The 22,483-nt window shown below is 37.1% G+C and overlaps 1 protein-coding gene across 4 annotated transcripts in view; it reads left to right on the top strand.

The window, feature by feature from the left end:
• PDE5A (phosphodiesterase 5A) overlaps positions 1–22,483 on the top strand; it is a 149,920-nt gene that overhangs the window by 85,457 nt on the left and 41,980 nt on the right. For all 4 annotated transcript variants that reach the window (XM_047718327.1, XM_047718329.1, XM_047718328.1 and 1 more), the window contains exons 10-11: positions 6,221–6,396; positions 9,768–9,827. In XM_047718327.1, coding sequence (XP_047574283.1) covers positions 6,221–6,396; positions 9,768–9,827 — 236 coding nt within the window. The remainder of the gene's footprint in view (positions 1–6,220; positions 6,397–9,767; positions 9,828–22,483) is intronic.

Raw genomic sequence — 22,483 nt, 5'->3', positions numbered from 1 at the left:
AAAATATTTGTTAGGATATTTCTAATGCAAGTATAATTAAACTGTGCAGTGTCATCCATTATAAGCACATTGCTTATAATGCTTAAAGTATCTGCTTTTTTTCCCCAGAGAATTGTAAATTATGCTTAGTTATAGTAAGCTCCAGGCAATAAGACTGTAGGGGCAATAATAATTGGAAGAAAATTAGAAAAAAAAATAAAACTAAGGAAATAAGATTAAAATATAAAAGTTAAAATATATAATATAAAAATAAATATAAGCCATAAGAGACTCTCAAACTCTAGGAAACAAACTGAGGGTTGCTGGAGGGGAGGGAGGTAGGGGGATGGGACAGCTGGGTGATGGACATTAAGGAGGCCATGTGATGTCACAAGCACTGCATATTATATAAGACTGATGAATCACTGACCTCTGCCTCTGAAATCAGTAATATACTGTATGTTAATTAATTGAATTTAAATTAAAAATAATTTTTAAAGGATGCCTGAGTGGCTCAGTGGGTTAAGCCTCTGCCTCCGGCTCAGGTCATAATCTCAGGGTCCTGGGGTCGAGTCCCACATCGGTCTCTCTGCTCGGTGGGGAGCCTGCTTCCCCTCTCTCTCTGCCCATCTCTCTGCCTACTTGTGATCTCTCTCTCTGTCAAATTAATAAATAAAAATCTTAAAAATAATAATAATAATTTTAAAAAGAATTATACTTTCAAGAATTGATTGACAAAATAGAAGAACTTCACAGCGTTGGAGAACAGAAACTTACCTTTACTGGACTAGAAACAATGAGGGAATTTCTGGAAGATATGAGATATATACCATTCATAAGAGCACATTTTACATAAGATGGGCAAATTCAGATAGTGATGACAGTATCAGAGAGAGTTGAATTTAAGGTAAAAACATCCTGTAAAGGGATGCTTTGCATTGATTAAAGTTAAAAATCCACCAAGAAAGTATAATTGTCATAAATGCTTCTAATAAACTAACATCATTGATATATAAAAGCCAAAGCTATTAAAAACAAGGAGAAAGGGACAAACTGGTAGTCATCGTGGTGGGAGCCTTTGGTATGCATCCCACAGAGGTTAAAGTACAAGGGAACATTAGAATAAATTAATATAAAAACTGAAGTAGATTTAATTAGCAACTATAGATTTACATTTATAGTTCATAATTTACAAATACAAACTTCTGTCAGATATCCACCAGAAACTTACAAGTATTGATGATACACACATGCAACACAAACCAGCCATTTCTGAATTAAGAAATAATAAAATTTGAATTAACCATTCAACTGAAGTAATTGGAAAAATAGCACCTCTCTTTCTCACCTTCTGTGTTGCTCCCCAATAAATGAATAAATTGAAAGCAAAGAAAAGCAATTGAAATGATAAATTTATGAAGTGGGAAGGGATAGTGAAAAAAAGAGATAATAGGGAACCCAATAATAATAAACAGCAACACAGATAATGAGGATAATAAGAGAACTACACAAGTGAGAATGAGAAAGGAAATGTAATTATAGATACAGAAAAAATTTTAAAAGATGTTAGGTAATACAGTATACCAAAAAGGTAATACATTTTGATGAAATGCAGAAATTCCATAAAAATTGGTAATAACCAATACTGACTCAAATTTTAAATTTTTCATAGAAGTAAAATAAATAAATAAAATAATTTTTTCATAGAAGTAATTGAGAAAGATTCTAAAGTCATGAAAAACAAAATAAAACAAAAAAACTACTGCCCGAAGGAAATTCTAACCAAAGCAGTCAGAGGGGAGGAGAGGAAACAATGTGAGATACAGAAAAAGAAAAGGCGAAATAAAAAAACTTCCCAAAAACTAAGATTGTGAGGTGGAAAACCCAGTGGAATCAGCTGAAAATACTTCTCTACAGAGAGTTCCTGGTTATCAAGGTATTAAAGAGAAATAACTTTAATTTCTGCCAAAGACAAGTTTGTTTGAAAATAATAAAGAAAAAAAATTTATAATAGTAGCAAAGAATAAATGTAGCCAGAAATATGTAGCATCTTTATGAGGAAAATTATAGTATTCTCCAAGTAACTTAAAAATCTTTAGTAAGTGAAGTGACATAACATTTCTCGATGATAAGAACCTATTCTGTAAGACATCAACTTTCCCCAGATTAGATTTATATCAATTTTAATACATATCCTCATAAGAGTTTTTTTCAGAGGGAAGGGGAATTCCTGACCAACATTTATAAAACTCATCTGGCAGAATAACATATGAAAAGAATCAGAGTTGATGAATAGAGATTTGCTCTGTCAGAAATTAAAATAATGTTGTAAAAGTAACATAATTTAAAAGTATCATATGTCAGAGCGCCTGGATGGCTCAGTCCATTGAGCGTCTGACTTTGGCTCAGGTCATGATCCCAGGGTCCTGGCATTGAGCTGTGCAGCGGGCTCCCTGCTCAGCGGGAAGTCTGCTTCTCCTTCTCCTTTTGCTGCGCCCCCTGCTTCTGCTCTTTTGCTCTCTCTGTCAAACAAATAAAATCTTAAAAACAAAAACAACAATAAAAAGGGAAAGTATCATGTGTGCCAGAAAACATGGAAAGGTTGATGGAATACAATAGAAAGTGTAAACGCAGACCCAAGTCTGGTACATATGTATACATTAGTATTATTGTATATAATAGATCATTGTTTCTAAGGTGCCATTGGCTGATTTCCTGTACTTCCAAGAAAGAAAAAAACGATTTCAATTAAACTATGACAGGCAGTTGATTAGGATGCAGACTGATTTCAAAAACATTAAAATGTGAAAAAAGTACATAGTAGTTGAAAAAAATATGACCCTAATACTTAAGGTAGCAATTCAAATCATTGGAGAAGAGATAACTGTTCAAGTATTTTAAGAATCTAGTAGCAATTTGGGGAAAAAACTAAGTTGAATTAAAAAAATTAAATGTAATACAATGAATCTGTAAAAGTACCAGGGGAAAATATAGATTCATATATAATCTTAAAATGAGGAGGCTTCTCTTAAAAGCAAGATGCTGTACAGCAGAAAACCTCAGATTAAGATAATTGACAAATGACAAGTGCAAAAAAAAACCTCTCAAGATTGGTGATGAGGGCAGGTCTTACATAGCAAGACAGGATGCTGGCTTTGCAGTCCAGCCCATACAGTAGAGAGTACATGAGACTAAGTAGGATCTCAGTGACCACCCCCTGCTCTGCCACAAAGCCAGGAGGAAAACTGGTTGGTAGCAACATTGATCCCTGGAATTATGGAAAAGGAAACATAATTGTGTGATTTTAGAAATCCATCTAGTCCCTTCCACGTGATTGCTGGAGATGCCTTTGGTACCAGCTGAGCTCTCAGAGCTGCCGTGATGACCGCGTGAAGTGACGTCAGTACCAGTACTTCATGTGCTCTAATAATAGGCAGTGACACAGATTTTGCTAACTGCACTAGCTCTTGGTTTTCGCCTAATGTTTTTGAGGATTTTCTTTTATGATTGTGTATATTAATTGACTTTTGCTGAGTGGTTTCGTTTTATTTTGGGTTCTACTTTAAGTACTTTGTTTTTGTAGAGAAGTGATTCTGATTTTATAGGGATGCTGGTTGATGTGGCATCTCAAGTGATTAGTTTTAAATTGCATTATTGTACTCTTTATCTACTCTTCAGGTTGTTAATGAAATTCTAAAAACCCTATCTGTAAATGTGTCCGGGCTTTATATTTTCTCCCATAAAGGGACCCTGTTTGTTTATTATAAACCTTTTTCTTCTTATTTTTTTTTTAACTTGGCTATTTTTGTTGCATAGAATTCAATTTTCTGAAGAGTATAAAGAAGTCAGCAGGATGCTATATAAATATCACTGTCCATTCTGCTTTCTAAGGAGAATTAAATTATATGCCTAAGTAGATAATTCGTCTTCACCCCTTTTCTTGCACTGAGCTTAGCTCTGTCTACACATCTGTGTCTAGTCTGGTAGATTGTAACGCAAACACACCTTAGCTGTTCCACTCTGAGCTGTGGTTGTGACAGCCAACTCCTGATATTGATGCATTTGGCATTCACTTTGATACCTTTGAATTCCAGAGGTATAAACTAATACTTGTTAATGCACATTTAGTGACTTTTCCTAAGGCCTTGATTGGAAAAGGCGTGCAAGAGGGTTACTTAGCTAGGTCAGAAGCCCAGGGGCTTCAACCCCTTCCTGTTCTTTCCTTTCTGGATGTACAGTGATTCTTAGGAAGTGTTAAAAAGAAAAATCTTGTTTATGAAAAGGGGCCATCAAGTAGGAGACAACTTTAGTCAGAATTGAAAGGCAATTCCATTTTGATGGGAGGATAAGGCATGAAACACGGGCTCTCAAGAAAATGTGATTTGGAAGATAGCCAGATCTCGATAAACAGTTCCACATGTATAATTTGGGAATTTGCAAAGGCTGGAGGACAGGACCCCCGTGTTGTACCATGTACATGGGACGTGTGCTTCTAAGATCATGCCAATTGTCACTGAGTTTGCAGTGTCCAAATTCATTATGTTTCGTTTAAAGTATTTCTTGATAATGGAGTGTTAGAGAAGTAATCCTTATGGTACTAAGGCAGATAGATAAGGATGTCTTTCCTGTCGAATGTAGAAGAACTCCCACAACAAACAAGAAAGAGTAAAAATGAGAGTATGGCTAATGTGTAAGGTTAAAAATAAATTGCACATCGATGGCGATAAAGGGACTTAAAGTAGCAAGCATGTATCACTGTGGCCCCTATGAAATCCTTTTGTGCACTGGGAAAAATAAGAGATAATAGACTATAGTCTTCATATGAAAGTAGTTTGGGTCAGAGCCACAGTCCTGTATTTTCATTAAGTCAGTAAACATTTTTCAAGTTCCTGCTATATAGGCCAGGCATTTTGCTAGCTGAGGAAGTGGAACTGAAAAAATAAAATCTCTAGGCCCACGATACATGCAGCCTAGAAAGAGAGTCAGGAATAAAATCCACCATGATACACCGAGTGATCTTTTTTTTTTTCTCTCCAAATTTTTATGTAAATTCTAATTAGTTCACATATAGTGTTAACATTGGTTTCAGGAGTAGAATTTAGTGAAATAAGCCAGTGGGAGAAAGACACATACCGAGGGATCATCTTAAGGGCAAAGGAAAGAGAAGTGGGCCACCTCCAGGAGCTATGGTGAAGGAGACTGAGGTGTTAACTGGATCACAGGAGGGAGCATATGGGAGCAGTGGAGGCCAGTGGAAAAGCACAGGTCAAGGTGTGAGCAAGCGGATGCTACCAGCAGTGACCAGAAGCAGGTACAAGGGCACAGAGCAGCAGCGTGTGGGAAATGGTGGCCTTAGGGACTGGCCCAAGCTGGGTTTGAATTTTAGATCTAAGCCTATCTGCTAAGTGAACTTGAGCAAATGACTTAACCTTTCTGAGACTCAGTTTTTCCATCTGTGAAATAGGGATGGTCACAACTACCTCAGAGTGAGATTGTAAGGCCTAAAGATCACATGTGTCCTGAACAGAACTCTGTGATTATATATTCAGAGACAGAAGAAATAAGGATTTAACAACACTTGTTAAACCCAGAGGTAGAAGGTCACCAGACCCTTCAAAGAGAGGCCACTAGGCTCAGAATCCCATAGAACTAGTTCAGCAAAGGTTTATCATAATGTTGATGTAATTTTCCATTTATATTGACTCTACATTTGACCTTCTGAGAGAAGCCAAGATTTAGGTGGTTATGATTTTCTTCAAAGATTCGTTCTGCTTTTATTTCTAAACAAATAGTCATTTTTATTTGCATTTATTTGTAGTATCCAAAGTTGTCTGCAAATAAGATTCTCCTGGATACGGAGGTGCTTATCTGAAATTTGAGACCGTCTATGTGAATTGCCTATTTTCTGCATTCTATTTTGTATGTAATTATGTTTTTTAACTTTTGGTTTCTCAGTCAGGAAAGGCAGTCTGTGTGACCCAAAATTCTGATGTGCATCAAAATTGTTCTCTTGGCAAGTGTACAAAAATCCAATTAGTCTCCAAAGGACAAAGTGTCTTTGGGGACTCAACTGATCTAAAATTCGTGACCGAGTCTGGAAGAAAATAGTACTCTAGGATTTTTTTTTTAACACGGGCAACATACATTTAGGACTATGTGAAACAAGTTCTCAGATTTTAAAGTCAATAAAAACTATAATAATTAATAATAATATTTACTCAGATTTCTTGGATTGTTATAGGGGTTTGCCAACTTGTTAATAAGATGGAGGAGAATACTGGCAAGGTTAAGCCTTTCAACCGAAATGATGAACAGTTCCTGGAGGCTTTTGTCATCTTTTGTGGCTTGGGGATCCAGAACACACAGATGTATGAAGCGGTGGAGAGAGCCATGGCCAAGCAAATGGTCACACTGGAGGTGGGCTGGCACATGTGGGACCCTCTCCCGTCTCTGTGGCCACACACTCAGCTTCTTCCCTTTCCCCCGGAACCACTTGTGGGGACGCTGTCTCCTCAGAGAATCAGACTGAATCCTCATATAAATAGCTAAGAAACTGACACCCAGAATATTGTAGAAACTTACCAAAGGTCATATGACCAAACCAGAACTCAGACTGGCTTTCCTTTTACTCCTTCAGGCTTAAGAATCCAGTCACACTGACATCTGCTGTCACCTGCATCCTGTCCCTTTCCTGTTGCCTGAGCTTCCCCATCTCTTTGTGAACAGTTGTAGTCACACATCTTAAAAGATAAAAACAGGAACCCGAAGCACTCAGAGAATCAGAAGTGAGGCATGGGAAACCCCTTCAGATGACAGATTTACGGATCCCACTTCTAAAAATCCTGATTCCTAAGTCTTCAGGAGAGGCCAGGAATCGACATTATTCCAAGCTCCCCTGGTGATTCTGAATGTGCGGGCAGCTAGTGAGCTACTGGCTTGGGACACTGACCTTGAGCAGGCTCCCTCCCACGTTGGACTAGCCTGCCTGAGCCGGGCCAGCCCTTTCCAGATGACTTCCATGAACTGTCTGAAAATGTCCACTTTGTATAACACAGAAATGTCTTACATCAGAGGCCAGTTTAGGACAGACTTCAAAAGGGCAGTGTCTTATTCATACACTGGCATGAAATATATTTGAATGTTTGCCTACTCTTAGTTGATTGAGATCAATGCGTATCAGTCTTTGGAATATGGCAACTTTTACTCCAATCCTCTAAAAAAACACCTCACCTAAGTAGCTCAAAAGATATACATTTTAAAGATTTACCAGTAATCAACATGGTATACTTTACTTTCTAAAACGAATATATAACACTAATAGTTTTGCCATAGTATATAAGAGATCTTGGATTATAAGCCATTGGAAATCTTTTTCAAATACACACACACCTATGTGTATGTTTGCATACATATGTATACACAAATATATGTGTGTATATATGTACACACATACCTCAAGTTACACTTATAGAATACATATGTACACATGTAGTTTCATACATATATACACGTGTGTGCATGTGTGTGTAAGTATATAATTTTTAATCAAATTTTTATAGTTCCCACAGTTTTATACTGAATTGAATCTAAGCCAGTTATCAGTTAGAAATTATCTCTTTTTGTAAAACTTTTTATTATGGGAAATTGCAAGCATATACAGAAATAGAATACCTTAGTGAGCACCCATGTACTCATTAGTCGTCTTTAGTTTAACCCTGAAAAAGATTTTCCTGTTCTTATGAGGCACTGGATAAAAGCCAGGGACCCAAACTCATCAGGTTTCTTATGGTGGTGAATTATTTTGACCTGGAAGCCATGATCATTATAATGACAATAAAACAACAACAATAATAATAGCTAACCTTTATCAGATGTGCTTACTGTGTGTTCTAAGGCTCACAGGTACAGACATACCTCATTTTGTGGTGCTTTGCTTTATCGCCTGTCACAGATACTGCATTTTTCATACACTGACCGTCTGTGGCAACCCTATGTTGAGCAGGTCTATTGGCGTCATTTTGCCAAAACATTTGCTCCCTTCATGTCTCTGTGTAGGATTTTGGTAATTCCCAAAGTATTTCAAGCTTCTTCGTTGTTATTATATTTGTTGTAGTGATCTGTAATAGTGATTAGGACCTGTTGAAAGTTCAGGTGATGGGTTCACTGTTTTTTTTTAAGCAATGAAGTATTTTTTAAATAAGGTATTATATTGATTTTTTAAGACATAATGCTACTGCACACTTAATACACTATAGTGTCAGCATAACTTTCACATGCACTGGGAAACCAAAACATTCATTTGACTCACTCTATTATGATGTTGGCTTTGTTACAGTGGTCTGGAAACCCGCAGTATATCTGAGGTATGCCTGTATTAACAAAATTAATCCTTACGACCTTATGAATAAGGTGCTATTTTTACCTTCATTGAGACAAAAATCTTTTTTTTTTAAATTTAGAATGACATGTTCTTCCCATAACCATTCATCTGTGTTGCATTGCATTTATTTATATCAGACTAGTGTATGGCCACAGTCTGCACTTTCCCCAACACACTAGCTCTGTGGTCCCAGCAGCAACGCATTAGCCGCCATGACCCATCGATGCCATGTAAGCAGAAGACAGCAGCTCCAAGTTTCCCAGGCTTTCCTAGTGCTTAATGGTTCAGATGTGAAGACAAACCTGATGTAGTACAGGATTATAAATGTTCTGAATCACAAGATAGGAGATACATACGCCATTTTAGATTTTCAGTTGCTTCAAATTTTAAAGACTGGTTCAAGGAAAACTAGTTCAGTCCTCTCAGTTACTCAGGTCACCATTTAAAATCTGAAAATGTCTTGCCTTCTTATCAATCATACTAAAATCTTTGGGGCTTTTAGTAAATCTGTATTGTCTCTGTCAAAAATGAACTTTCAAAAATATTTTTTAAAAATATGGTAGACATTTTAAATATGACCACTACCTCAGATAAAATATTATCCCATTACTTTGAAGTTATTACTTTTGAAATCGGGAATTAATGACTCTTACGTTAAGGTATAAGAAAATGGTAAGCCAGTTTTTTTAACTCTACTCAGGTAACTGAAAGTGTACTAGAGTAGGAGTTGAAAGCAGGCCTCCCTGTCCTCTCACTAAGTGTGAGCTTGCCACCAAGTCATGAGAACACCTGTGCCTCACTGTCCTCAGATGTTAACAGAGGGGTTTACAGGCCAGGGCTATGCTTCTTTGCTCTTGACACATGAGTGGAAAGGAATCCCTGAATCTGTATGACATTATATTCCAGCCATGCAATTTTTCTTTATGAAATTCTACGCTGGTTATGGGCCTCATCTGAGGGCCACTTCTGTACTGTCTTTCCAAATATCAATGTTAAAATGTCAGTGTATGCAAAGATTTTTTTTCTTAATTCAATACAAAAGTAAAAAAAAAAATTAAAGTCACTATTATTTTTTAAAAAGCAGCACAAAAAGAAAAAAAAATACAAAATAAATTTCCTGCCAAGTCTGAGCCAGTAGCATGGCTAATAAATGATGTACAGAATAAAAGTGACAAGACTTACTCTGAATGTAGGGAGTATAACTTTTTGTCTTCTGAAACATGCAATCGAATCAAAATCTGGGATTTTTCTTTCTGTTGAAGAAAGCAGGAAACAAGATTTGACAGTCTGAGGTATCTAGTTTGGTCTCTAGGAAGTTTTAGCAGAATCTCAAGCTTAAGACTGTCAAAGTCTACATTCAGTAGTCCTCTCTTGGATAACCTGTTTTCCTTTGTTTCTTATCCTGTAGGTTCTGTCGTATCATGCTTCAGCAGCAGAGGAAGAAACAAGAGAACTCCAGTCCTTAGCGGTAATTTTCTTTCTTTGTTAAAGTGACTAAGTGCCGACATCTAATTAATACATAAACATGGTTCTCTTAGGATAACTGCTTCTAGTAGCAATGATCCCGTTGAATTCAATGTGGTAAATACGTAGATGGACATTCATAAAAATGTTTAATTCTACTTTCTTGTAAGGCTACAAAGTCACTGAGGATACAATGCAAAAGATAACATACTGACTTTGTAATACATTATATGATTCTGATTTTTTTTTTTCCAGTAATGTTACATCTTTCTTAGGCCAAAACATAACTTACCTTTCAGTTCCTGGGGAAATGTGGCCTGGTGACCATGAGGTGGTGGCTTGGTAAGGGTAATGACAACAAAGATTTTGTAGTTTGTTGCCAATAACCTGCTCTGCCTTATTGAGAATTGAGAGTGATTTTAATGTCTGACCATGTGGCTTATGGAATGTTATTTGAAATTGGGTTCAAATAAGGTCAGTTCCTGAATGCTCATTATGTTTTTTATTTAGTATGCTATGAGAAAAAAAATCCTGATATGTAAGTAGAATGTTAAATGCTCTCGGTCTTGGTTGAGATCATTTGAGACACTTACACATTGACAACAAAGGCAAGTGGCCTTCTGAGTTGAAATTTACTTGGGGCAACATAGAGAAGGTCTACGTGAGATGTGACGAGAGTCTGTAAAGAATGAGAAGGGTGCGAACAGATGATTAAGATTCTTTTTCATTGTCATCGTCATCATAGCTTGCCAGATGCCAACCTGCTATGGCCTTATGTACGTTTCCTTATGTAATCTGCACAGCTGTGTTATGGAGGCCACCCTGAAGCTAGAGAAGCCAAGTGACTTGCTCAAGGTCACATCGGCAGAAAGTAGGGAAGTCAGGATGCGAGCTCATGTGGTCTAGTTCCAGAGCTCATGCACAGACCACTGTACTGTCTGTTATGAGCTGTTAGAGAGACAGCAGATTAAAGATGATTGAAGTGCTTTGACCTTCATAATTCAAAAAATGATGGTGTCATTAACTGTCAAGAGTGGAAATGTTAAGAAGGGAAAGTGGTAAATTTGACTTAGAATGTGGTAAGTGTGAGGCTCTGGTAGAATCACCAGAATGGACATTTTCAACAGTCAGTGGAGTCAGGACTAGGGGCGGGGTGTGGAACCAGATTTGGAGGTCCCACCACGGGGTTTGGGGGTGTCCCATGGGAGTGGAGCAGTTGGGAGAGGGGTATGGAAGACTGAGGGCAGAACTCTTGGGAATCAGGTTTCAATGGAAGAAGTAGGAAAGGAACCTGATTGAGAAGTGGTAGGTAAGCAGGGAGGAAGATTTAGGATAGGGCAGTGGCACAGAAGGCAAAGGGATGAGTTTCAAAGGGGAAGGAGGGCCCATCAGTGGTAGGAAGGTTGAGAAACAGGACTGAGAGACGGCTGCTGGACTCTGATCACGTGATTGGTAAGGAAGCAACTTTAGGTGTAAAACTGCCCGAGGTAAGAGTGAATGGTGACAAAATGGAGGAAATGAATCATAGCCTAGTTTTAAAGTTAAGTTTTATGTAAAAGTGGGAGTGGAGAAGTAGTTATGAAGGGTATTGGCTGAACCATGTGAAGTTTTGTGTTTTGGTTTGCTTAGTTGTTGTGTGCGGGGCTTGCTCACAGCTAAACCAGCATGCTCTTGGACAGAGGGTGAAGGTAGGGGGTTGAGTGAGTGCAAGGCAGGGAAGAGATCTAGACCTTGGAGCAGCCTAAGCATTGAGTGAGACAAGAGGGAAGGGATCATCATAATAATAGTATTATTGAGCACTTACCATATACCTGGCATCTTTGAAGTTCTTTGCATGTGTTTAGTATATTTAGTCCACAGCAACCCCATGAAGTCAGTACTGGTTAGCATTTGGAATTTGAGGAATTTGAAGTTGAGAGGATCTCAGGATCTCCCGGGTGGTAAGTGATGGTGCAAGTACTAAATCCAGGCAGCCCGCGCACCCAGAGCCCACACTCCATTGCTCAGCACTGGCGAGGTATACTGAGCTGGAAAAGAAGGAAGGAGGAGAACTTACAGACGTTCTCAATTAAATCAGTGAGTGGGAAGTGGAGTCCTTTGGCAAGAACAGTTTCAGAAATTGAGGTGATTTGTCCTGGAAGGTTAAGCTGCTTCTTTTGGGGTTAGCCTTATTCCGAGGTTCGGTGGGCTGTATTTATTTTGTTCACGAGGTATTTGAAGGAATGAGCAGTTTTTCAGTTATTTACAAAGGTTTATAGGTTTTAAATATCTTTCACATCAGGCTTAATTGGCCCAGGATGATGAAGTTTTGAACTAAAGACATACTGTGAGTTGGAAATCATCACTTGGAAAGACATCTTGAAGTGCTTGCAGTCACTGCAGGAGTATTAAATTAGTTCTAAAATGAGGGCAAGGTTACAATCTGCTATGTGTTGTTTTAGATAAATAGAAACTAGCAAATAGAGCAATGTCTAGAGATAATGCTGGAAAATCACTTAGGTTATTAAACTTTGCTTTTCACTTTGAAAATAGCAGTCCTTCAGAAAAATTTGAAAGTTATTTTCTCAGTTATTTTCATAATTTTAACCAGACAAAAACCCTTTGCAGTAACTGAAAATTGCCATATTGCAGTATTGTTCAAAGCCATCTGTTGTTTCATTTGGAAAATAGATTTCTGGCAGCTGCATTGAGAAATTTAGGGTTATAAGCTTGTAGGTCAAGTACTTTATTTAAATTGGTTGAAATTCAGCAACTGAGTTCAAAGCTGGTTTTCTACCAATCTAATAAAAATTCCTTTACAGCCCCAACTACACAGGTGTCTGAATTATCCAGCAGCTACCAAAGCTGCTGCCTTTGTCATGTATCTGATGATTTACATCAATTCAAAACCTAAAATAAATCGAAAAGCTGTGTAATGTATTCTTAACTTTTATTTTTTACAAATTAGTTCTTGAATTAAATAATATACTTCAGGATGCTAAATATTTATGCCTGTGTCCAGAAAAGTTCTCTAATTACAACAGAAGTATAACAAAGTTGACAGGAAACTCAGAATCCTTACTATTTTTTTCCTTGTTTTACCTGAGGTTTTAATCTAATTTCTCTTGACTTAAAATTGGGTATAGCAGAAATAGAAATTCAGCTTCTACCATATCCCATTTAATGATCTTTAGGCACAAATTGTATCACATAAAAATAAATGGACCCCAGCTACCTGGTTATGGTTATTAGAAAATTATTAGTTAAGATGTCAGAGAGTAATCAGTATTTATTTCCAGTAACTGAATATTTGATTGACAGATTGCCCTTTCTGCTTTCCTCTCTTGTTAGAAGAGCAGTAAGTAAATATGTATTAGAGTTTAGTTTTTTAAAATAAGCTTCTCAGTTTTGTCACAGACTCGGTGCTTTTTCAGGTCAGTCCGTACAGCTTCGGTGATCAGACGTAATGTATCTAAAAGCAAACAGACCCTTTTGTATCCTGAAAGGTTTTCTGCTTCAAAATAGTGAGAGAGGAAGAAGCTGACCACTCAGGCAGGATTTCCTAGGACAGAATTTATTTCATCTTGACCTTAATCTTTCAGAACCAGAAACTTCACAGGAACTCCCTTGATCAGGTGTGTGTGTTCCTGCTGTCACCTACAACAAACCTGGCTCCCTGACCCACATCACTGATGTCTAGGTCAGTGTCAGAGTATAGATCCAATTCCTTGTATCAAGATGATCATCACGTTCCCTCATTTTTGAGGAAAATCTGTATATGGACAGTCAAATTACAAATGGAAAATTTTGAACCGATACTAACAAAGAAGAGTTGACGTTATGATCTCGATAACCAGTGTCCCTGAACTGTAGTAACCTATGGCATCTAGTAAGGCGCCCTCTTCCTCAAACAGGTGCTAGAATTACCCTGAAACCATCTGAGTCCTTTGGACTTCCTGTTCGCCATCAGTTGATACATTCATTTTTTATAGGTGTCTATAACACTAACTGGGCTATATCTTTTCCGCATTGGCAATAGATTCTGTTTGATTCTTCCCTGTTTTCCTTTGGCAAGCTAATCTTATCTTTTCTGCTCTGATTTTCCTAGTGGATTACTTCCAACGGTAATCTTAGCTCCAAAGTATAGTGGCGCCGTTCTTGAACTTCTTATATCCTAACTAGATGTTAACCAGATCTGCGCTAATTATTCCTAACTGTAGTCAGAAATTTACCTTGAAGGTTTTACTTAAAAGCATATATACATTTTATCAGAATCTTGACATTGTCATGTGCCATCTTTACATGGTTTTGGCAAACCGTTCGCTCATTATTTTTTACAATCTGTGCCTCTTCACCATGAGATTTAAAAGATTACATTTATATAATATTAGAAAGAAAGAAAAATCATAAAACATGTTGATGTAGTTATTAAAGAAAATATGCTAATCCTGTCCTGCTTTGCCTTATTCACTTCTTTATTCTGTGTAAGATTTGGTTTTTTGAATATTCACCTCCCTTTATATAAGTAGATTTCTTTCTTGTATGCATTTGGATTCACTTCGCTCTTAGAGAAAGATAAATTCTAACAGGTTTTTGAATGGTGTGGATTTTTTTTTTCTTTAAGAACATATTTTCTGTGCATGTTAAAAGTGGGGAAGAGAGACATTAGGCTCCTGTAAAGTATAATGTGATGGCTGTCAAACGGCTTTATTCAAAGACCTGGAAGCCAAACTGGTCCACTCTGTGTAACATGGTGCTCCACTGGGTGGGGGGTAGGGATCAGGGACTGATGGGCAGAGCCCCAAACCCCTAACTGAGGATCCTTCCTTGTAGCTACCAATAAACTCGTCAGTTATCTTACATTAATTTTATCCCTGAAAATAATTTCCTTGAAGAATGGATCATTAAAGAAAATCTCTTTTCTTCCTAACATTTATATTGAATAAACATCCGGAGGAGTAATGTAACACAATGCCTTCATGAAACACTGAAGCAAATTGGAAGAATCTGACATTTTATGAGAGACCAAGTTCAGTATTCTGCTCTTCTTTTCTTTTTTTTTTTTTTAATTTTATTTATTTATTTAACAGAGAGAGACTACAGTAAGAGAGGGAACACAAGCAGGGGGAGTGAGAGAGGGAAAAGCAGGCTTTCCACTGAACTGGGAGCCTGATGCGGGGCTCAATCCCAGGACCCCGGGATCATGACCTGAGCCAAAGGCAGACACTTAACTACTGAGCCACCCAGGTGCCCCACTGCTCTTCTTTTCAAACTTATTTTAATAAATAACTTACTGAATAAGGAGCCTTTTCTTAAGGTGACTATTGGGAGTTGTTTTCATAATTTTATTTTTGCTCTTGAGATTTGATACTTCAGACCTAAGGCAGGTAGAATGCCTTTGATAGCAGTGTGACTTTTTTTGTATAAAGATTATACAATTGAGCAAATTGTGTAGCCATGTAGCCACATGTCTTTATTTTCTTCTGAGGTTACCAGAGACTTTGCCACAGGCTAAATATAAGCCTTTTTCATGAGGCATCCACCAAAAATAAGAAACTCAATAATTTTTAAATGATTCTTTTATTTACCTTACCCAAGTGTATTATTTTTCTATGGACACATGCTTTTTGGGCTTCAAGGAGACTGTACACTTTATAAATAGTTTATTTCCTATAAAGTTTTATTTTTCTATTAAGTGAACAAAGAGGGACCCTCTCCACTTGCGTAAAAGCCTTCATAATAAGAAATAGTTGAATTTTAAAAAGTCTGTCATTCATCTTATGTAAGGCACTGATGATGCTAGGGATAGATTCTCTTTGACTTTTTTTTTTTTTTAAGATTATATTTATTTATTTATTTGCCAGAGAGAGAGAGAGAGAGAGAGGCAGCGAGAGAGGGGACATAAGCAGGGGAAGTGGGAGAGGGAGAAGCAGGCTTCCCACTGAGCAGGAAACCCAGCACAGGGCTCCATCCCAGGACCCCGGGATCATGACCCCAGCCAAAGGCAAATGCTTAACAACTGAGCCACCCAGGTGCTCCTCTCTTTGACTTTAGAAAAATATGTGACTATATTAGCCAGGGTTCTCCAGAGAAACAGAACCAGTAGGTGAGAGATTTATTCTGAGGAATTGGCTCACACAATTAATGGGAGCTGAGAAATCCAGCAGTCTGTTGTCTGCAAGGCTGGAGACCCAGGAAAACCAGTGGTATAATTCAGTTTGAGTCTAAAGGCCTGAGGACAGAGGAGCTGATGGTTGAAATCCAAGTCCAGTGGCCTGAGAAGATGAGATGAGTTATCCTAACTCCATAGGGAGCAAAAAGCAGCATATTCTTCCTCCATCTTTTGTTCTCCTCAAGCCCTAAACGGACGGATGATGCCCGCCCACACTGGGGAGGGTAGTCTCCTGAGTCCACTGATTCATTGCTAATCTCATCCAGAAATACTGTCACAGACATACCCAGAAATATGTTTAATTTGGGCACCTTTTGTCCAGTCAAGTTGAGACAAAAAGTTAACCATAAGTGACTAAAAAAAGTAGTTAAATGTGTACTTACATTGTTTGTCATTGTGTTGTTACGGCTCAGTTGCAAACTACTAACATACTTGTGTCATCACTTTAAAAACTGTATTTCAACTATTTATGTGCCTGTCTTCTCCACCAGCCTGTTCCTGACCCATCCTCATCGTCATAGCTACCCTTTACTGGTTGCTTAACAGGAACCCGGTTTACATAGCTTGTTAGATGATTGTATGAATGAATCAATCAGTAGATTTTGGAGAATCCAGACTTTTAGAGAGCCTATACTCTAGCATGAAATACACAACTCAAGCTTCTTCAGTATTCAACAAGATTTTGCTTTCTTTTTTTTCTTTAAAATGATTATGAAGCTAGAAATAATTTATTTGTTGATGAAATATATAAAGCCACATGGGTCTGGAGAAAAACTAGCTTCAACTTCCAGCTCCATGATCTCAGGCAAATCTGTGACTTCTTTTGTCTCTCAGGCTCTTTATCTATAAAATGAGGATAACAAAAGAATTTACCTAGCAGAGTTGTAGGGACTGGAGTTTCTGGTACCTTATGCGCCAGTAAGTATTAGTTATTTTTAGTAGTGGTAACGGCAAGAGGAAAATCAGTTCTCAAAATCTAGTAGTAGCAGCAACAAGATCTTGATGTGTCTTGTCATGTTTCATGTCTTTTTGTCTGAGCGATTCTAATAATGTGCACTTCAAGGAAGTATACACTAATTTTTTTTAAATTAGTCTAAGTGGAACAGGTAGGTGGAAAATCTGGAAGGAAAAAATACCATGTGTCTGTCATAAGAACAAATGTAAACCTTTGTTTATGCCGTACGACCAGTTCTCTACTTGAGGGGAGTAATCTAAGATTGACAGGTAACTTCTTGCCAGAGTTACTAAAAAGTGGATTGGGGTCCTAGCTTTCCCATCCTGCATTCCCAGTGTTCTTGGAATGAATGAATGAATCAAACTTTAGTGAGAGTTAAGGCAAACTGAAGCCGATTTTTTAAAAAATTACAGTAATGAAATATTTATTGGGCAGATGAAAGGTGTTCAGCTATATTTAAAAATTTTTAAAGCAAATAAAATTAAAAACAACTATAGCATGAGAAAGCATATATCTGTTATTTCTAACACAGCATGGTTCATTATTAATGTTAACATTTATATTATAACTCTTTGCCAAATTAAATTTAATTTAATATTATGGAGAACTGGCTAGGTGCTTGATGATCACAAAAAGATTTTCATTTACACATTTGTATTTACCTCCGACTCTGTGTGGGCATTATATTAGGTGTTCCACGTGACAAAAATAATAAATCTCTACCTTCTCAGACCTTGAATAGTGTAGGGCTATATACAATATATACTATAATTATACAATATTATATTATTATAGCCAGAAACAAAAGGCAATGACTTTAAAGTGTATTACATTGTGAAATTACATAATATAGAGACATTCTAGAATGAATGGTCTGGGGTATGTGTAGTTTTTCATGTAAGAGATGTGGCAAGTCTTTGATTTCATCCTGCACTGTATTCAGCAACCTGCAGGATAAAATTGCATCTAGGTTTTGGCTACTACTTCTAGAAATAGCATGTTTGGATTTGCAATAAAAATTCAGAACTCACTGCCTTCCATAGACACACCAAAACTACAACTACATATAAAACATCTCTGAGAATGACTTGAAGACTAGTAAAACTACAATTTTATGGAACTAAAGATATAAAGGAAAAGTCACATCAAGACAACCAAGGGAGGCAGAGATGCAGTCTTCTCAGGACCCACACCACCTAGGATGGCAACCTTCAAACAGGAGGATACCACAATTGCAAAGGCTGTCTCTGAAGGATAAGGGCCCAACCTCCACATCGGGCTCTCTAACCCAAGAAACCTGCACTAGGAAGATGAGCTCCCATAACATCTGGCTTTGAAAACCAGTGGGCCTTAAGTCCAGGAGAGCCAGAGGACAGTAGGAAACTAAGACTCTGCTCTTAATTAAAGGGCTTGTGCGCAGTCTCACTTGTTCTGAGTCCCAGAGCAGAAGCAACAGTTTGAAAAGTGTTTGTGTTACATGTGAATGACATTCATTGACTAATTTAATTGACTAAATTTAGGGCATGGAACTAATTTGGAGATCTGTTGGAAACTTCCCCAGGGATAGAAATACTAGTGGATGCCTTTTTTTTTTTTTCTCTCCCCTTTACCTGGCTACCCTGAGAAGCTGCCCTGCCTCGCAGGTATCATTTCTGACATTCTCCATCTACAGTGCTAGTACTGCTTGCCCTGCCCTGGCATTTCCCTGCAACCCACCCACCCTGGCCTGTGCTCCTCCCAAGTGACTCCACCCCACTGCCCCGACCCATGACAATGGCACAGCCCCAGGTAACCTCACCCTACAACAACCAGGTGTGTGGTCCTCCACCCTGCCATACCCAGAGGGGTGGGTGACCAGGGGAATTTGCACCTCAGGGTCCCATAAGACACCTTCTACATAAAGCCACTCCTTCAAGACAAGGAGACATAACTGATCTACCTAATCCGTAGAAGCAGAGAGAGAGTCGGGCAAAATGAAGAGACAGAAGATTATGTTCTAAATGAAAGAACAAGATAAAACTGCAGAAAATAAATAAATGAAATGGACGTAAATAATCTACCAGACAGAGAGTTCAAAGAAATGGTTATAAAGATGCTTACTGATCTTGGGAGAAGAATGGATGAATGCAATGAGAACTTCAACAAAGAGATAGAAAATACAAAAAGAGAGCTGATCAGCTGAAAGAATACAATAACTGAAATTAAAAATACACTAGAGGGAATCAACAGCAGATTAAATGATGCAGAAGAATAAATCAACTTCCTTAAAACAGGGGAGTGGACATCACCCAATGAGAGCAAAAAGAAAAGGAATTTTTTAAAATGAGGATAGTTGAAAGGACAACATCAAGCATACTAACACTCAGATAGGGGTCCCAGAAGGATAAGAGAGAGAGAAAGGGACCGAAAACCTGTTTGAAGAAATAATGTCTAAAAACTTTCCTAACCTAGTGAAGGAAGGAAACATCCAACTCCAGGAAGTACAGAAAGCCCCAAAAAGAAGAACCCGAAGATAACAACACCAAGACACATTATAATCCAAGTGTCAAAAGTTAAAGAGATCATGTTAAAAGCAGCAAGAGAAAAACAACTAGTTGTATACAAAGGAGCCCCTACAAAACTATCAACTGATGTTTCAGCAGAAACTTTATAGGCTAGAAGAGAGTTGTACAAATATTCAAACTGCTGAAAGGAAGAAACAAGACTCTACCTGGCAAGGTTATCATTCAGAACTGAATGGGAGCTAAGGAGTTTCCCCAACAAACAAAAGCTAAAGGAGTTTACCACCATAAACTGGCCTTACAAGAAATGTTAAAGGTACTTCATTAAATGGAAAAGGAAGGTCATAATTAACAATAAGAAAATTACTAAAGAAAAAATCTCACTGGTAAGGTGAATAGACAGTAAAGGTACTGGATCAACCATTTATATAACTATTATGGGGGTTAAAAGACAAAAGTAATAAAATCCTCTACATCTACAATAATTAGAGGCTACACAAAATATATGTAAAATATGGTGTCAAAAACAAAACATACATTGGAGTAAAAATCTAATGTTTTAGAATGTGCTCAAATTTTAGTGACCATCAACTTAATATAGACTGGTATATACCTAGGATGTTGTATATGAACTTTATGGTAACCAGAAATGAAATACCTATAATAGACACATAAAAAAATTGAGAATAAGGAATAAAAACATAACACTAAGGAAAGTCACCAAATCACAAGAGAAGGAAGCAAGAGTAAAAGGAACAGAGAATGGCAAAAACAACCAGAAAACTACAAAATGTCAGTAAGTACATATCTATCAATAATGTAAATAGACTAAATGCTCCAATCAAAAGAAATAGTGTGGCTGAATGGATAAAGAAACAAGACCCATCTACACATTACCTACAAGAGACTCTCTTGAGATCTAAAGATACACACAGACTGAAAATGAAGAGATGGAAAAAGATATCACATGCAAATAAATGGGGAAAAAAAGCAAAGTAGACTTTTTTTTTTTTAAAGATTTGTTATTTATTGTAGAGAGAGTCGGGGAAGGAGCAGAGGGAGAGGGACAAGCAGGACTCTGCCCTGAGTGCAGAGCCCGACGTGGGGCTCAGTCACAGCTCTGAGATCATATCATGACCTGAGCCAAAACCAAGAGTTGGATGCTTAAGCAATTGTGCCACCCAGGCACCCCACAAAATATACTTTAAAACAGAGACTGTAACAAGAGAAAGACATAATGATAAAAGGATCACTCCATCAAGAGGGTATGACACTTGTAAATATCTATGCACCCAACATAGAGGTAGCTTAGTACATAAAACAAATATTACCAGACATAAAGGGGGAAATTGACAGTAACACAACAATAGTAGAAGACTTAAAACCCACTTACATCAAATGGATAGATCATCCATACAAAAAGTCAATAAGGAAACATTGGTTTTAAGTGACACATTAGTCAAGATGGACTAAAATATATACAGAGCATTCCATACAAGAACAGCAGAATACACATTGTTTTCAGGTACACATGGAATATTCTCCAGGATAGGTCACATGTTAGGCCAAAAATATGTCTCAATAAATGTAAGAAGCAAATATATCAAGCATCTTTTTCCACCAGAACAGTATGGAACTAGAAATCAATTATAAGAAGAAAAGTGGAAAAAACACAAGCACATAGAAGCTAAACAATAGGCTACTAAACAACCAATGGGTCAATGAGGAAACCAAAGAGGAAATCAAAAAAACTCCTAGAGACAAATGAAAATGGAAATACAACATTCCAAAATATATGGGACAGAGCAAAAACAAGTCTATGAGGAAAAGTTAAAGCATATAGGCCTCCCTCAAGAAACAAGAAAAAGTTCAAAAAATAATCTAACTTTATGTCTAAAGGAACTAGAAAAAAACAAACAAACAAAGCCCAAAGTTGGTAGAATGAAGGAAATAACAAAGATCAGAGTAGAAACAAATGAAATAGAAACTAAAAAATCAAATAGAAAACATCAAAGAAATGAACTGATTCTTTGAAAAGACAAACAAAATAGATAAACCTATGACCATACTTCTCATGAGAGGAAAAAAAAAAAAAAGAATAAAACCAGAGGGCTCAAATAGAAATGAAAATTAGAAATAAAATTAGAAGTAAAAGAGAAGTTATAACAGATGCTACAGAAACACAAAGGAACTTGGAGCGCCTGGGTGGCTCAGTTGGTTAAGTGAAAATTGGGTTAGTTCTTAGAAACAACAATTTTCCAAGACCCAACAACAAAGAAATAGAAAATCTGAACAGAACAATTCCTAGTGATGAAATTTAATCAGTAATTTAAAAAAACTCCCAAAAAACAAAATCAGGACCAGTGGCTTCACAAGTGAATTCTACCAAATATTTAAAGAAGAGTTAATATCTACCTTTCTCAAATTATTAACCCCCCACAAAAAAAGAGGGCAAAGAATGCTTCAAAAATCATTCTATGAGGCCAGCATTACCATGATACCAAAACCAGGCAAAGACACCACAAAAAAAGAAAATTATAGGCCAATATTGCTGATGAACATAGATGCAGAAATCCTTAACAAATATTAGAATCCAAATGCACCAGTACATTAAAAGGATCACCATGATCAAGTTGGGATTATTCCAGAGATGCAAGGATGATTTAATATCTGCAAATCAGTGTGATATACCACATTAATAAAATGAATGGTAAAAATCATGTGATCATCTCAATAGATGTGAAAAAAGCATTTAACAAAATTTAACATGCACTTATGATTAAAAACTCTCAACAGAGTTTTTAATAAACTTTTAATGTTCCTTTTAATAAAAGGAACATACCTCAACATAATAAAGACCATGTATAACAAACCCATAGCAAACATCATATTCAATATGGAAAAGTTGAAAAGTTTTTCTCTAAAATTAGAAATAAGACAAGGATGCCCACTCATGCCATTTGTATTAAACATAGTATTCTAAGTCCTAGCCAGAGAATCAAGCAAAAAAATAAATAAATAAAAGACTTCCAAATTGGAAAGGAAAAAGTACA

Source organism: Lutra lutra, chromosome 2, assembly GCF_902655055.1.
Source record: "Lutra lutra chromosome 2, mLutLut1.2, whole genome shotgun sequence".
Taxonomy (NCBI): Eukaryota; Metazoa; Chordata; class Mammalia; order Carnivora; family Mustelidae; genus Lutra; species Lutra lutra.
This window is presented reverse-complemented; position numbering and strand designations above follow the sequence as displayed.